The following is a 15,780-nucleotide window of genomic DNA, read 5'->3' as shown; positions in this document are numbered from 1 at the left end:
ACGCTGTCAAATATTGCTAGTGGTTAATATTATGTGAATCCTAAACAATACAAATATGCTCTGAATACAATAAAACAACCTATCGGAAAATATTCCTATCCTACAGAGCAGAGTCCTGATATTTTTTACTTAGCCTTCTGTGGAGTCCTAGCTTACAGAATTTGTGTAAATCAAATTCCAACCCAAAGTACATAGACGATTCTCAAAAAAACTTCAATGCTTTCCAAGCACGGTTGAAGAAGATTCACATTTAGTTCACAACAGGCTGACCAACTGAAAGCATTTACAACTTGTTACAAAATTTTTTTCATTGTAAAATAGCAACTGGAAAGTACAAGACAAACGGTAATAATTGTCTGCGGCGGGCACGCAGTGTATCGCAATTGTGAATGCATACAGCAACGCAAGAGCTTCTTTCTGGGATACGCTGTAAAAATAGTAAAGCCTGACATTTAGAGATTTTTTTTTGCTTTATGGAGGCAGGTTTCAAGTACAGTAGTGCAGATTTTCATCAATCCCTTCTTGAAAACAGGGCGAAGGCTTAGGTCTTGGTGATTTAGGAAGGTGTTTTTGTTGTAGGCAGAGGGTGTGAGAAAACATCCTTATGTCTATGGAGATGATAGCTTAACACTTTTGTAAGCTAGAAGAAAAGGCAGCAGCTGACTATAGGTCCTAGACTTACAGAGACTGCCAAGATATTGTACTCCAGAGAAGCCTATTTCAAGATCACGTTTGTAGGAAGTGTGGGCTTCTCATTACACCTACTTCTCTTTCAGGTGCATCTTCCAGTGTTACCTTCTCCATCCTGTACCGTCTTCTCTCTTTTGATCCTTCTCTGCCTTTATGCCACTGTAATCACCTGCATCTCATTACCAATATGATGGTGAAGAGATCTCTTGAGACAGTAGGATTGTTCCTCATACATTCTGCTCAACATTTAAGGACATTTGTCTTGCAAATATCAGTTAAATGACAATGGAGTTCTTTGGGGGGGGGTTGGGTTTGAGGTGTGGGGGGTTTTGTGGTAAGGTCATCATTTATCATTTGTTACCAGCTGCCTTTAAGAGCAAAAATAAATAAAAAATGCCTTAGTGGCTAAGATTCAGAAACATGCAACATTTGCAGGTTCCATCAGTTTCAACTGGAACTGAAGGAGCTCAGTATCAAATCAAAAGGGCTGCCTTGTAACTAATAATTCATGAATACACTGTGACCTCTCGATGAGTATGTTTACTGAATGTGTACATTGGTTTAATCTAACAGCAAACTGTTGGAAAAGTAAGCAGCAAGCCTAATAACGGCTGGAGGCAGCCAGTCTACAAACACCGGAGGGACAACGCAAGAGCCTTTTGTTTTCACGCTCCACCTCTGACCTCCAGCAGCTCAACACAATAGTTTGTTAAGGGGATCCAGTCTGACAATACAGACCTTGGCTAGATTTAAAAGGACACATTCCCTAAGGGGGAAGAGAAAGCTTTGGAAAACAGACTGATACTCAGATCCCAAAAGTTAAGGGTGGCTGTGGCTTGCCATCGTTAATTTATACTGATCATAGTTAGGAGATGTGTATAATTACTACTTGCTTTGAAAACTTTCCTGCTTAAGTCAACCACTAAAGAAATACTTAAATATAGAACGCTATCCACTTACTCTGATAGCCACGAGCAAACCCAGTTCATCTCTGGAGTACTCCAGTCCACCTATGCAATGGGATAACTCAAAGCTCTCTGCTTCCAACTGGAAAGCACACGTTTCCCAGCCACAATACTCTGTGATCCTACATCCCTCCCCCCAAAAAAACAGAACTCAGGCAACTGGGATAAGGACAGAGCCAAATACATGACGGCAGAGTAAATTACGACAGTAGTAACAACTGGGGAAGGCAGCATGGCTGGAGAGGCACAGCATCCAGGTAGCCCCAGCCCGGTCTGATGGCTGGGACACAGCGAAGACATCACTCCCTTAGGCGCTGCATACCATAAAGGATGCACAATAAGGATGCTAGGAGCTCTGCAGTGGCGACAGCCCTCAGGAATTCAAGCCCTTGTATACACTGTGAAACTGCTCATGATTGTAATAACTGAATACTTATGGAAAATGAGCCTCCCTAGGATTACCTGCCTCATCTGGCTTTCATACAAATATTCCGATTTCCTACCCATCTAACTTGCTTGAGAGGGGACAGAATAAGGCAAATGGGCTGAGAACCTCTTAAATGAGCACTCGTGTGTTAATGTACAGGAATTAGATCCTCAGCTGATCACACACTTGTGTATGAACTCCTACAGTGGGACTCCCAATCACTCAGCCATTAATAGAAACTGTGCAAATCTCACACTGAGTACCATGCCATTTACCCATCAGCAGAGAGGTGTCTCCATCTGTGGTGCATAAGAACAGCTTGATTTTATGACAGAGCAAACACTGCTCTAACTCAGTCTACTCATATTGATGGTCATTATGCTGCTATTTCTGTTTCTGTGAAAGCTGCAGTATGAACAGTCTTTGGTAGAAAGAGGAACACATTCCAGGTTGTGAGGTAAGGGAATCCCATAGAAATGTATATGCCCAGATGAGTACAATCTACTCATCTAAGGTTATGTGAAGCCGCAAGAAGAGTTGCCAATATAGACAGAGATACCTAAGTCAGAAAAATTATATTACCTACTCTGTACTTTTAGCATATTCATAGGAAAACACCAGTATTACAAAGTACATCTACAATATTGGGCAGCGAAGGAACTCCAAATGCTGGACTAAGTGCCTGGGGAGAGCTACAGCACTGAGCCACCAGAAGCAGATGCTTGTATAAGGCTCTCCAGCATAGCTTCTCAACACCATGGGCCTGTATGTCTTAAGCAAATACTTCTGCCAGAGTACACTACCTAAGCCTCTTCAAAGCAAATGCTATTGCTATGAAAATTCATGGGAACTTGATTTTTCAGGATAAAATTCTAGTTTTTGAAGATAAGGTAGGGCTAGGAACAGAAGTGTCTCATGGTATGAACATTGCTTATTTTCCCAGAAGTTTTACAATGTTGTATGAATAGCATCAGGACCTGGATTTACTTGATTTTACTTTCTTAGCTAGGTAAATTAGTCTCCATGTTGCTTTCTGCAACATTTGAACAGTAATAGTCTGCATATATGTTTGCAAATCTTCGGGAAACACTCATTCAAATCTCTTAAGGATGGTTTAATAAAGATTTGAAAGCTGGCACTGAAGTTTAACTGAAAAGTAGATGGCTGTTTTACAAGCCACCTTGAGGCTGGCAGTGTACTCATTAGGTTTTCACAACCCTGGAGGCAAGAAGTGTGTAGGTTACTAACCTCAGGTCCTCACCTGAGAGAAACAGACAAAACTTCCTCCAAAGCCTGAATCCCAAGGGAGTTTCAGAGGTGATGGTCACATTTGGAAGGCTGAGAAGAACTCTGGCTCGGGTCTTCAAAGACTTGCCTCTTCCAATGGCAACTGGTCTTTAATTCCGGCAGCTGGCTCTCAGAGCTGTAACTGCCTAAGGACAGCCTGACACGTTAGTGACGAACAGTGATTGTGTCAATTAGAATTCATGCAGAGTCATCCAGAAACTGTCTTCCGCAGGATTACTGTGCTGTCCAGCTCCTCCTGTCCAGCCCTTCTTCCTCTCCCATTCTCTTCTTCGCCTTGGCTCTGTGTTCCTTGTCAACCTTTTCTTGAGTTTCCACATCATACCTGATTGCTTTTCATTCTTTCCCCATCCCCCTCAGAAAAAATACAAATTAAAATAATCCATAGATAAGCAAGAGGATTGCTTATCTAAGCAATATGGGATAGGATGCTTTTAGCTTGTTTATTTTGGTAACTCTTTTCCCCCTCCATCTTGTCATCTCTGCAAAGAGAAACACTGCAGTACACAGCACTCAACAAACAACGCTTCAGTCATAACTGGATGATTAGGTCTATGATAAACATTAAATTTAAACAGTAATACATACTTTGACTTAGTATACTGTTTTAAGGAACAGAGACCTGAAAATACCCTTGAACCTACAAGGACTGAATGCCTTCTGAACGTTGCCAAGTTCCCTTAGACCTCATTTCTGTGGCATGAGCTCCAGAATGCACTGGGCTCAGTACAGGTTCAGACTCTCCAATTATCTTAGTAATAATGAATCCAATAAAATGGAAGAGCTAATTTTGCTTTATTGTTATGAAAGAAAACTTTCCCTCTAACCTAATGAAGTTGTCCATCATTATGCAATTATTACCTGCATATGTACAATGCCAGCAGGGTTCATGAAAGCTTTTTGAAACAAAGTAGCAGCACAAAATGTTTCTAATTTTCAGATAGCTCTTTATATGGTTCTTCATATATTGAAAAGGCAGCAAGCAACTGTTAATTTACAAACTACATTCTGCACATTTTAAGAACATACAGTAAATACTATGATACCATGGTAAAAACTACATGCTAGTATCATAAAAGGAGGTAATTTCTTAAACAGTTTTGTTGTACTTGCACTTTGTCAACCTGTATCAGTGTAAAAGCTGTGCCTGAGCTGAGAGAAAAATCAATCGATTTCTGTTTTCTTTTACTGATAAAATGAGATTAATGTCTCCTTATGTTTCCTTTCAGGAGGTATGCTTTCAGATGGTACAACGTGCTTGCTTTTCCATGCCAATGTCTAGACAGCTAGCTACGTCAGAAATCAATAAAACAGGAATCCAAGAAGTTACCGTACCAAGACAAATATGCAATGAAATGGAAATTATTCAGTATATGCATATGTAAGAATCTACCTGCAGTACATTTTTATTGAGAATAAGACTCCTTTTCTGAGATCTGCATCATGATGCATCATACAATGTACACAACTGCACAATGAAAAATCATCGTCCTAGCAATAGCTGAACTACATAATGCTGGACACATGGAGCTATTGGAAGCACAACAAAAACTCTTTCTCCACATGAGTACAGATTGATTCAGGGCAAATTGATAAAATGGTTCCCATTTAATTCCATTAACTGCCGTGCAGATGTTTTGCCTTCATAGCATTTAAATCTGTTGTGGAGAAAGCTGCAATAAATTGCTCTATCATGATAAAATGCAACTGGCTGGCTTTTAGAAAAAAATAGCAGAAGGCCTTTACACAATGTTACATTGAACATATAAAGGTAAATTCAGTTCTAGTGAGTGCAGGCATCCTAATTCTACCCATAAAAGCTCTCTTTTTCTAGTCCAAACAAGTTCTAGACAGTAGCAAAGTAGGCAGCTTCCTAGTGTAGCAGGTTATTATGGCAACAAAACAAAAAAAACAAAACAAAAAAAAAGTCCATGTCCCCAGTGCTTTCTCTGCCAGTGACAGCAAAGCCAGCTGGCGGCGGCTGCTGCAGAGAGGGAAGGTGCTGAGATAAAGAGGCTGGTGGATACGTCCGGCAGCAGGGTCAGTCAGTCCAGCCCCTGCAGCTGTAACCCCCTTGTCTCACTCTGGCCATCCATCTCTACCATTCGTGGTAGGGCCCCATCTCTGAAGCACCAGAAGTCTGTCTGCACCACTGGGAAGTTTTGAAACAGTTCTTTTTGCCACTCTGATGTTGTTCGTAATGTCAAAAAATACCTCAAACTGTACATTTTTGGTCCCTCAGCACTGCCCCCTCCTCCTGGCTGCATGTCTGTCCTCCCTCCTCATCTCATTAATGGCTGACTTGAATCTACATACTCTTGTCAGCCCTCTTCCACCAAGTTCTTCTTACATTTTTCTCAATCAGTTTTATTGGAGATAGTCAAAACTCAAAGCAATCTGGGTCAAACCTGATTCCTATTTAAGTGCACCATCCTAGCGACGTGGAAAATGTGAGTATACTATAGCATGCCACACCACAAGGAAGGTCTGTATTTATCAGGAGATACTAGTAGATCAATCAAATGTTTTGTCCAATACAAAAATGTTAGGGTTTTTTTACCATAAGAAGAAAATGTATCAGCTAATATATTGCTGTTTCTCCAGAGTCTTATTCTTATATTATTTAATATCTGCTCTGCCCCTCAGAAGTATCTATTTGTAGTGTTGAGAGAACAAAAAAATTTGAGAAATTTAAAAACTTAAGTTTTCTTCCAGTGCTTCCCAGTGGTAGAGGTTTATCTGAAAGAAGAGATTGAATCTATGCACGTATTTCTTGGAAAATAAAACCATATCTCATATTAATAATTTTTTCTATGGGTAGCTATGGCTGTTGCACCAGTCTTCTTGATTTAGTTTAGTGTCCCCATCCAGAGGGATCTTGACAGGCTTGAGAGGTGGGCCTGTGAGAACCTCATGAAGTTCAACAAGGCCAAGTGCAAGGCCCTGCACATGGGTCGGGGCAATCCCAAGCACAAATACAGGCTGGGCCATGAGTGGATTGAGAGCAGCCCTGCGGAGAAGCACTTGGGGGTGTTGGTTGACGAGAAGCTCAACATGACCCAGCAACGTGCGCTCGCAGCCCAGAAAGCCAACCACATCCTGGGCTGCATCAAAAGCAGCGTGGCCAGCAGGTCGAGGGAGGGGATTCTGCCCCTCCACTCCGCTCTGGTGAGAGCCCACCTGCAGTACTGCGTTCAGCTCTGGGGCCCCCAACATAAGAAGGACGTGGACCTGTTGGAGCGGGTCCAGAGGAGGCCACGAAGACGATCAGAGGGCTGGAGCACCTCTCCTATGAAGACAGGCTGAGGGAGTTGGGGTTGTTCAGCCTGGAGAAGAGGCGGCTCCGGGGAGACCTTCCAGCAGCCTTCCAGTACCTAAAGGGGCCTACAGGAAAGCCGGAGAGGGACTTTGTACAAGGGCAGGTAGTGACAGGACAAGGGGTAATGGCTTTAAACGGAAAGAGGGGAGATTTAGATTGGCTGTAAGGAAGAAGTTCTTCACTGTGAGGGCGGTGAGGCACTGGCACAGGTTGCCCAGAGAGGCTGTGGATGCCCCATCCCTGGCAGTGTTCAAGGCCGGGCTGGACGGGGCTTTGAGCAGCCTGGTCTGGTGGAAGGTGTCCCTGCCCATGGCAGGGGGGTTGGAACTAGATGATCTTGAAGGTCCCTTCCAACCCAAACCACTCTATGATTCTGCGATTATGCTTGTGTGTCACTATTTCAGTACATTACATAAATATCTATTATTTATTGTCAGTTATAGCCTTATATTGTGCTGAGACAGGAACTCACGCATGTCAAGCAATGCTGCCTATTGATTCATGAACTTGGTAAAAGTCATAGCACCCCATGAGCAGAGTTCAGGTTTGTTATTTACATGTTGTATATCATACTCATTCAGGTAGTCCAATAGGAAATTGAGACCAACTGTAATTTTCACATTGTAGCTTCCCAAACCTGCTCTCTTCTTTCTACTTCTCCAAATCTATGTTTGCAAATCCACTCATCACAGAATCAGCAGAGCATTTTCCGTGCCACTGCTTTAATTCACCTCTGCCAAGAACATCGTCCATGTCTTAACCTGAACTAATTTTTTGACTATTGCAGAATGCCCATACTATGATCGTTACAGAAGAACCTACAAACCCAACTTCACAAACTACCCCCAAATTCGCGCCGTGCGACACAGAAACACGCCGGCATTGCGGAACCCATGTGAAGTTGTCATGAGGTAGTGCCAGGCAATACAAGTAAAACACAGAGAACATTGAGGAGACCTAGCTGTGGTTATTCAGAAACAAAAAAGCTGAAAAAGATAAAAAAAAAACCAACGACGGACCAGAGAATGTGTAGATCTGCAGTGAAGCTAATCTACACTGCATAAATTATGTGGCAGACACATTCGTGGTTTATCAGTCTGTCCTGGCAACCAACTCAAGCACACAAGAAGCAAACTGTACCTCCTAGAAACGTACAGCACAAATCTGTAGATGTTATCACAATGGCAAGTTTCACACATCAACATAGCTTTCAACAAAGCTAAATTCAACAGTAGAGCTTCCTTAAGAAACCATTTTGGCACAGAAAACGTTAACTTAATAGTTAAGCCTGTGTATGAGAGTTGGAGGTCATGGATTCTCTAGGCAGGTCTCAGCCATGACGCTAAGTCATGAAACCTCTCTGCATCTATATTCCTCATAGATTAGCACACTGTAAACATTAAGAACTTACTTAAAGGTATTACAAATTCCAGAAATAGTGTTTATTTCTCTGAGAAGGGATCCACTCTCTTTCTCTCTCCCCCTCTCAGAGAAATGGCTGAATCTAGCAAAACCAAATTATCATTACTATAATAATCTGTTGTACTTTGCTTGAATCTTTAACAGCTGGTGAGTATTTTAGCACCATGTTTTCCCACATAAGTGGCTGGGGGATGAAAGAAGTTTCTCCTTTCTGTCCTCCGCAGTCGCAGACAGGGTACAGAGGCAATGTATACAGTCAGAACAGATGTAAACATTACGCAGCTGGTTCCGTGTTTGTTGTGTGTGCTTATTTCTGTTGTCTGAAGAGCTCTTTCCTCCTCACCTTCACGTCCTTTGGAATCCTTCCTGCCACTCGCTGTTAGTGCTCAGGAACTCTCCTCGGGACAGATGGGAGAACATATTCAGCAGAGAAAAAGAGAGGAACCTTCTGGGTTTTCCCCATCCTTTTCCCTACTCCAGTTTGTTTCTCCTAGGACTTTCAGTAGATAACTGAGCAATACAGTGTGTCCAATACCAGTCCCAGTTTGAAAGAGAAACTCCAGAAAGCAAGAGAATCATCCTACTTCTCCAAAATGAAAAAAAAAAAAAGCTTGAAATCACATCAACAGTCAGTGAGAAACACAAACAGATCAGCTCATTGAAGTAAAGACAAGTGTGTTATTCAATGCTGGAACTATGGAAATGCATCCTGCTATATATATAGCAAAGTTGAAACGGGTCCAAAAGCATATCATATGGTACTTTCAGGGAGATAGGCTATGGTGAGAGACACTAGCTTTGTCTCAAAAGCAAAAGTCACTTCCTCTAGCCCAAGTATTGGACGAAGCTGGCCAGGAGATCTCAGATCAGGGGCCCTGGTGCATGGGATGCCAGCACAGGGCAGAGGCCACCTCACCGCAGTTGGACGCGGTAGGGCTTGGTGCTGAAAGGGACTCCAACAGGGACGAGGTCCCACCAGGAGCTCCGCTCCACCGCATGCGTTCTGTCCTGCGACTTGTACGCACCACCATAACATGACCAAATCGCTGGAGAAATTTAGGGATCTTATAAATGCCTGTTATCCTCAGCAATTTCAAGCACACAGACAGTCTCCAAAAATTGAATTTTCTGAAGCGCTATTCCAAGTGTGGGTTGCCACTAGGTAAATCTTTCTTATTTGGTTCTAGAAGCACAACGATCAGAAAGCAAAACAAAACGTGACATCTTTTGATAGCTTTGATTTGCCTGTAGTACATTTTGCAGCTTCAAGTAATTAAACCGATCAGTTGTTATTCACCAGGCTTGGAAAAAACTCAAATGCTACCCCTCTGACTGGATTGTGCCATACTATTTAAGTTACTAAATTCCACCACTGAAGATTATTGTGTCATGAAAACAGATCATGTTTTCAAGAAATTAAGGCTAGCATATGATTTACATTTTACATTATATTTTAAAACGCAAATGCATGTCTGTATTTCAATTGTTTTGAAGGATAACCAAAAGAAAAACCAGAGCAAAATTTCCTAGTATATAATTTTTGTTCTGTCCTGTATTTTCTTTATAAACTAGATAACAGATATAAAGAAAAAAAACAGGCTTAAAACCACTAAAATGATGAAAGCTAAATGTGAATTAATTTGAAAAAAACCCACAAAAGTCTTAGTTAAGAAAAGACAATAAACATCATATTCTAGAAATCACTTCATTAAAAAGCTAGTGCTCATCACACAGCATAGCCAATGACTGTCTGTATATTAAGAAACAGAATAAGTGATCTAGGTTGTATAAATATTATTGAAGAACTATTTATAATCTTGAAGATAAATATTGCAAGATAAATAAAACTGTATTATAAGCAGCAGAGTGCACTTAGAAAATATCTACTTTCTTTTAGAAGACATTCAGGATCTTCCAAGATGTTGCTGAGAAGGACCTTGCTTTGGGTGTAATCCCAACGATATCAACAGTATTACTTGACAAAAACAAGATGGCAGACCTGTAGAAAATAAAAGCTATTTTTAAAACTACTGCTTTGAAAGTCCTCAGGCTAAGGCCAGGGCCAGGGAGAACAGACCGCGAGCGGTGGAGAGGGAACGTGCGGTTTCTGTGTTAGCACTGGCTCACACGAGAAAGCGCTGTGGACCAAGCGTATCTCCTTGTCTTCCGGAGATGCTGTCCTCTCGCCAGTGACTGCGGAGGAAACTCTGCAACGCGGGTGCACTGCACGTTCAAAATTTAGATGGCGACTAACAGGTATCAAGTCATGTCAGCTACTGCCTGCTCTTTTCCTCACAAAAGCCCCAAAATGCAACTGATACAAGGGGAACTACCAGAAAGGAAGAAATAGGATGTGGGCTTTTAGGATCTCCAGGACAAAAATGCTAGATGCAAGAAAAGAAGGAGACTTGTGGATTCTGGTGGAGGAAAAAGACCGAAGGCTGAAGAATTTTTGTACTGTTGTTTTATATGAATGAGGTATTTGAAGACTGGACACAGCAACACCAGCCATGGCAAACTGTTTACGGGGTTTGGAGCAGCAAGGGATCAGCATGACAGATGTTTGAAGGCAATTGTGTTGACATGTTGGTCATGTACTGTTGTGAGAACTGGATCCTGAGGAAAAGAAAGATTCAGAGTACAGAAGCATTTGAGTTGTGGCCTTATTTAAAAAAAATAAATTTAAAAAATCTTTTTTTTTCCTTATTCTTTTTGGATAAGATCTGATGACTGGATATTGGAGAAGGCTGGTGATGACAGAGATTTCATCAGCATAATCAGGAGAAAGAAGTTGAAATGTATTCAGTTATAAAAGAAGGAAAATGCCTAGAAAAGGCAATTAGTTAAAAAGGAAAGGAGAAGAGCAAGGGAAGACAGAAAAATGAAAATAAGGGGCATAGAAAAGGGAACAGAAGATTCATCAAGTAACGACATTAGCAATGACGATAAAGGTGGTGAAAGATCATGATTTACCATGCCACTAACTCCCAAACCGAGGAAGTTGACTGTTTATGAGGCTATGAAAGTTATAGATTATATGATATCCAACAGCATGAAATGAAAGTTATAGATTATATGATATCCAACAGCATGAATTAATTTCCTTGCTTAGTATTACTGTGCAGTTGATATTTCTTGTACATTTACTCCTGAGGTAATTCCTTTGCTACCCAGATACTACTTCGCAGCTCAGCACAAAAGAGCACCTTACGTAAGTGGCATTTTTGCTCAGCACAGGTGATAATGTTTTCATGCACTGCACAACAAATTTACAACTAATAAGCAAATTCAGTTACATAGCTGAAAGAACACCGTCTACAACACACATGCAACAGCTGTACACACATTCTAATGAAATGTTGTATCACACTTCAATAGTTTAAATTCCTTCCTGTTTTATAACATGCTAAAGCAAATAAAAAATATGTCTGGGTTTGCTATATGTTTTGACTGCATTAAACATGTACTCGCACTCATTCATTCTCGAAACCTGTCCGTGCAAGGGTGATCTTCTTCATTTCTACAATAGTTTACTTCTTATCTAAGGTTAAAATACTTATGTATAGTTCATAACTACCTGATATTAAAAACTTTAAAAAATGGAAAGAGTATGAGAACCTTCCATTGTTCCACTAAAAAAGGAACCTATAGTAATCCCACCTCCTTTACAAATTGATTCAAGTAGAGATTATTAGTTACATCTATAAATATGTGTGTGTGTGTGTGCATTTTTTTTTCCCCCACCAAACAATACCCTGTGTTGAGTCTGAGCACATTCTGCTCTGCCAATGCCCAGCAGTACCGTCTTTCCACATGCGTACCCCCACTACGCATTTCTCAAAACATACTAGTGGGGGTAAGATGAGCAGCACCCCACTGTTTCAATGCTGAGAGATATGGCAGATGTTCAAGGGAATTAATGTGTATAAACCTAAACACTACGGACTACAACCAATTGAAATGCTAGAGGAAGCTAAAGAACATACTGAAACCATTACAGCATGTAACCGGTTTGGGTGGCTGTTATTACTGCCCGGATTAAAAAAAAAAGGGGGGGGGGGGGACAGAAAGTCTGCACGATTCTAGAATTCTAATTTGAATTGAATGCTGCTACACCCCAAATGCATTTCAAACTGTGTTTAAAAAAAAATTTAAAAAGTCAGTTATCCCAGTTCTACTCAGTGCAATTCCCTGGTATCAAAGTTTACAGTTTTTCCTCTTATTTTTCTTACTGTTTAACAGCACAGAACAACTGTAAGAGCTACTAATCCACTCTAAGCAATTAGTAATTCACTTCAGAAGTAAATATAGCTTTGAAATATTTCAGCATTACTCAAATAAACCATTTTAAAATAATGTTCTATTTGAAAAAGTAGCAGACAAGGATGGGTATTTCAGATACCCCAAAACAACTGGCCCATACAGATACAAATGGGATAGCCTCATCCTCTCCCCTCTGATTCAATCTATGGAATAGGAAACTAATGGATATGGCTAGGTGTGAGCAGAGTTTAAAAATATTCACGTTACTGAAAGTTTTCTGGTTTAATTCCCACAGTCAACTAGTGCATATTTATAGAGACTTTTGGAATTTAAAAGGTGGACCGTACGAGACCCATATAGAGTAAATTTAGAAAATGAACCAATGAGATTCTCATAGATTTTCCTGAATTATATATTTTGATTACTGTTTATGGCATGGTTTAACCAGGGTAACTGACAGTCAGAGGCAGCTCACAATCAACTGTAATGGCATGCAAATTGACTATTTGGGGTTAGTAATTTGAAGGGAGGGAAAAGAAGACTCTTAGACGGAGTTTCCTTGAAAAAATGGCTCAAAGAAGGGATATTTGCAGCCAGCAAAAACTGTTTAAAAGCCCCTCACAGTGAAGTTAAAGCCTTTTCCAGCATTTAACTCCACGACTACCCTGCCCAAATCGCCCGGTCTGCGCTGTACTGTCATCTGCAGTCGGAGCTGACGGGGGCAAAGCAAAAAACATGTCTTGAGGGTTCTGAAATGAATTCATGTGGTCTGCCTACAACAACATAACGCCTGGGAAAGTTACCGGCTGCTGCCTTTGTTCGACAGAGATTAACCATGGCACACATGAATAATGGGCTGGATTTATTCTGGAGAACAGAAGCTGAATGACAATTGTCAAGGCACGGCATTATACATACTTTGGCCGCCTTCTGCTCTATTCATTTAACACTTGCAGGGAGTACCATGAATGAATCTCAGCTCATTTATCCCTGTTAAAACCACAGCTACACACACCGTTTTGTAAACCCGCACTGATACCCAGCAGATCTTACCATGTATGTGCCACCGTAAAGCGACGACGCTGGCGGATGCTTTTATTCACGAGCAACTTTCTGAAAAAGCATGGAGAGTTCCTCGGTGAACTGCGAGGAGAAATTTTTGGAGACGTAGGTCTGTTCCCAGCCAGCTTGGGAAGCTCGAGCTCTAAATGCATTTGTTCTTTGAAAGTCCTTATGTAAATCTCTGACTCTGGAGTAGCAAGTTCCCTAGAAGAATCTTTTGCTGTCATAGCTTAGACGTTATGTGAGCTCTCACCATTCAGAAAACGTAACAAAAACACATCACGCAGGCATCGCCGCAGATTAAAAACGCTGATAAATCGGCAGAGCTTACCCCGCTCATTCACAAGGCTGGGCTCCAAATGGAAAGGCTGCCTGAAGCAACAGCAGCATAAATCGAAGGACGATAAGCCAGGGCTGTCAGAAAACCCTTTATCAGCCCAGCTCTCCCTCTGAAAATGCGCCAAAGTGTTTCTGTGTCAGCAGCCTCCCTGTGGATGCGGCTTGCCTGCCAGCTACACACCGACGCGCGCCGGAGCCATTCAGTCCCGCACACCAGCTCATGAAAAATTCATAACAGCCAGCTCCCGATCAATCCCTTTCCTATAGCATTTTGGCTTCACAGACTTAACAGAAAAACACTGGATTTTTCAGTGTGCACTAATAAAATCAAGGAATTCCCTAGTCTGTCGCAAGCCAAGTAACCCAATTCATTCAGGCCCAGTACGTTTAATAAAAAGGTCTCCATTCAGAATTAGTTTTACCCGTACTGCAGTAGCTCCACCCATGACATGCTTATTGGCTCGATATTATTTTGACAACCGGACTCTGTTCAGCTCTGTCTTGTGTTATGAGTGTGTCGGATTCTCATGAAATTTTAACGAGCTGTCTAACACCACGACATTGTTCCTGGGCATCGCCGAGTGCACCCTGGGCACACCCGGAGCGACCCCCGGGACGGCAGCAGCACTGGCTCTGATAGAGATGTGCGCAGCGCTCAGGGTGGGCCAGGAAGAAAAGGTCTAGCAGGATTAAAAAAAAAAAAAAAAGGCAAGGAATAGTATTCTGCAAGAACAAAGCGTGCAAGAATGCATGCTCCGCAGATGAAGCTGAACACTGCCGAAGCAGCCTGCTTTGCTGTCCTGGGATCTGCGTACGGTCAAAGGGCAAAATCACTGCCAGAGGCTGCACAGCCCCAACCCAGCAACCGACACGGGAGAAGCCAGCACAGGGAGAGAAAATAGAGGGAGACACCAAAGGATGGGGGACCTGGCACATCCCTGCAAAGACAATGTAAATTAATTCAAATTAATTTAAGCAATATATGTATTTAGAAACACAAAACCCAAAATTTTCTTCTGGACATAAACACCATGAAACCAACTTCTACACTTGCAAGGCTAAAAAAAAAAAATCCAGATAAGGAAGTTAAAGGCAAGATTCGATGTTGATAGTAAGACCGTAATAAATACTACAGGGAGTGGCAGAGCATCTTTTTAACTGGTCAAAAGCAGGTGACCTTAAATGTGAATACAATAATTCTTTTTAAAGGAGGAGGAGACAGGAAAGAGTATACCCAGCCAGCCTACAGTGAAAGTGCTCCGATCTGCATGCAAGAGGTTGATTGCACAGTATAGGCATCAATTACACAACAAATCCCCACCAGTCCCTACCCATTCCGGTGTTCTTTTCACTCATATATCCCAAAACACTTTACAAAAACATTAGCATGCCTTCCTCAGCTTCAAGCCAAAGGCTTGCTATAGAGAGCTTCCCTATAGCAGAGACTATAGAGGAGTTACCAGACATTCTACCTAACCTGCTACTACGCTATTCACCATTCACATTTATTTAAAAACAAACAAAAAAATGAAAAAAAGAAAGATCTGCCTGAGCCTAACCTAAGGACACTGGAAATGCAGTGTTATTAAATACTAAGAGGTTCACGCAGTAGCAGAACAGGAACATTTAATGCTTTAGGAATTATGACGTGTTAGACTGTGATCTGTTACTCTACATCTCGGCTGTACTGACAGCTAGTGAAAGACAAAGGGAAGCTTGAGAGCTATGCTGAATGATAAATAAAATCCACACAAATGCTTAGAATCTAGAATTCCAAACAGAAAAAATGAACTTTCTAACTCACCAGGAAGCAAAATGGGATATTGGAGGGGTTTTCTGAGAATACGTTTGATATTAGCGAAACAGTATTTCCACGCCTTTTCATAAAGCTATTAAAATGGCAAGGAGAATAAAGGGAAACTCATCTTTTACAAGCACTCTGCAATAAAACATGCTGTACAACGGCATGCTCCTCACACTGAGTATGT

The 15,780-nt window shown here is 41.5% G+C and overlaps 1 protein-coding gene across 2 annotated transcripts in view; it reads right to left on the bottom strand.

Moving 5' to 3' along the window:
* The window catches only part of PDE4B (phosphodiesterase 4B), a 219,695-nt gene that overhangs the window by 156,349 nt on the left and 47,566 nt on the right, over positions 1–15,780 (bottom strand). The window contains exon 1 of one of the 2 annotated variants that reach the window (XM_050900638.1): positions 13,445–13,680. The exons of the other annotated variant lie outside the window; for it this stretch is intronic. Within the exon in view, the coding sequence (XP_050756595.1) occupies positions 13,445–13,680 (236 nt within the window). Of the gene's footprint in view, positions 1–13,444; positions 13,681–15,780 lie in introns of those variants that run through there. 2 annotated transcript variants of the gene reach the window in all.

Source organism: Gymnogyps californianus, chromosome 8 (assembly GCF_018139145.2).
Source record: "Gymnogyps californianus isolate 813 chromosome 8, ASM1813914v2, whole genome shotgun sequence".
In the NCBI taxonomy this organism is placed as follows: domain Eukaryota; kingdom Metazoa; phylum Chordata; class Aves; order Accipitriformes; family Cathartidae; genus Gymnogyps; species Gymnogyps californianus.
Note: the sequence above shows the minus strand (reverse complement) of the source record. Positions and strands in the feature narration are given on the sequence as shown.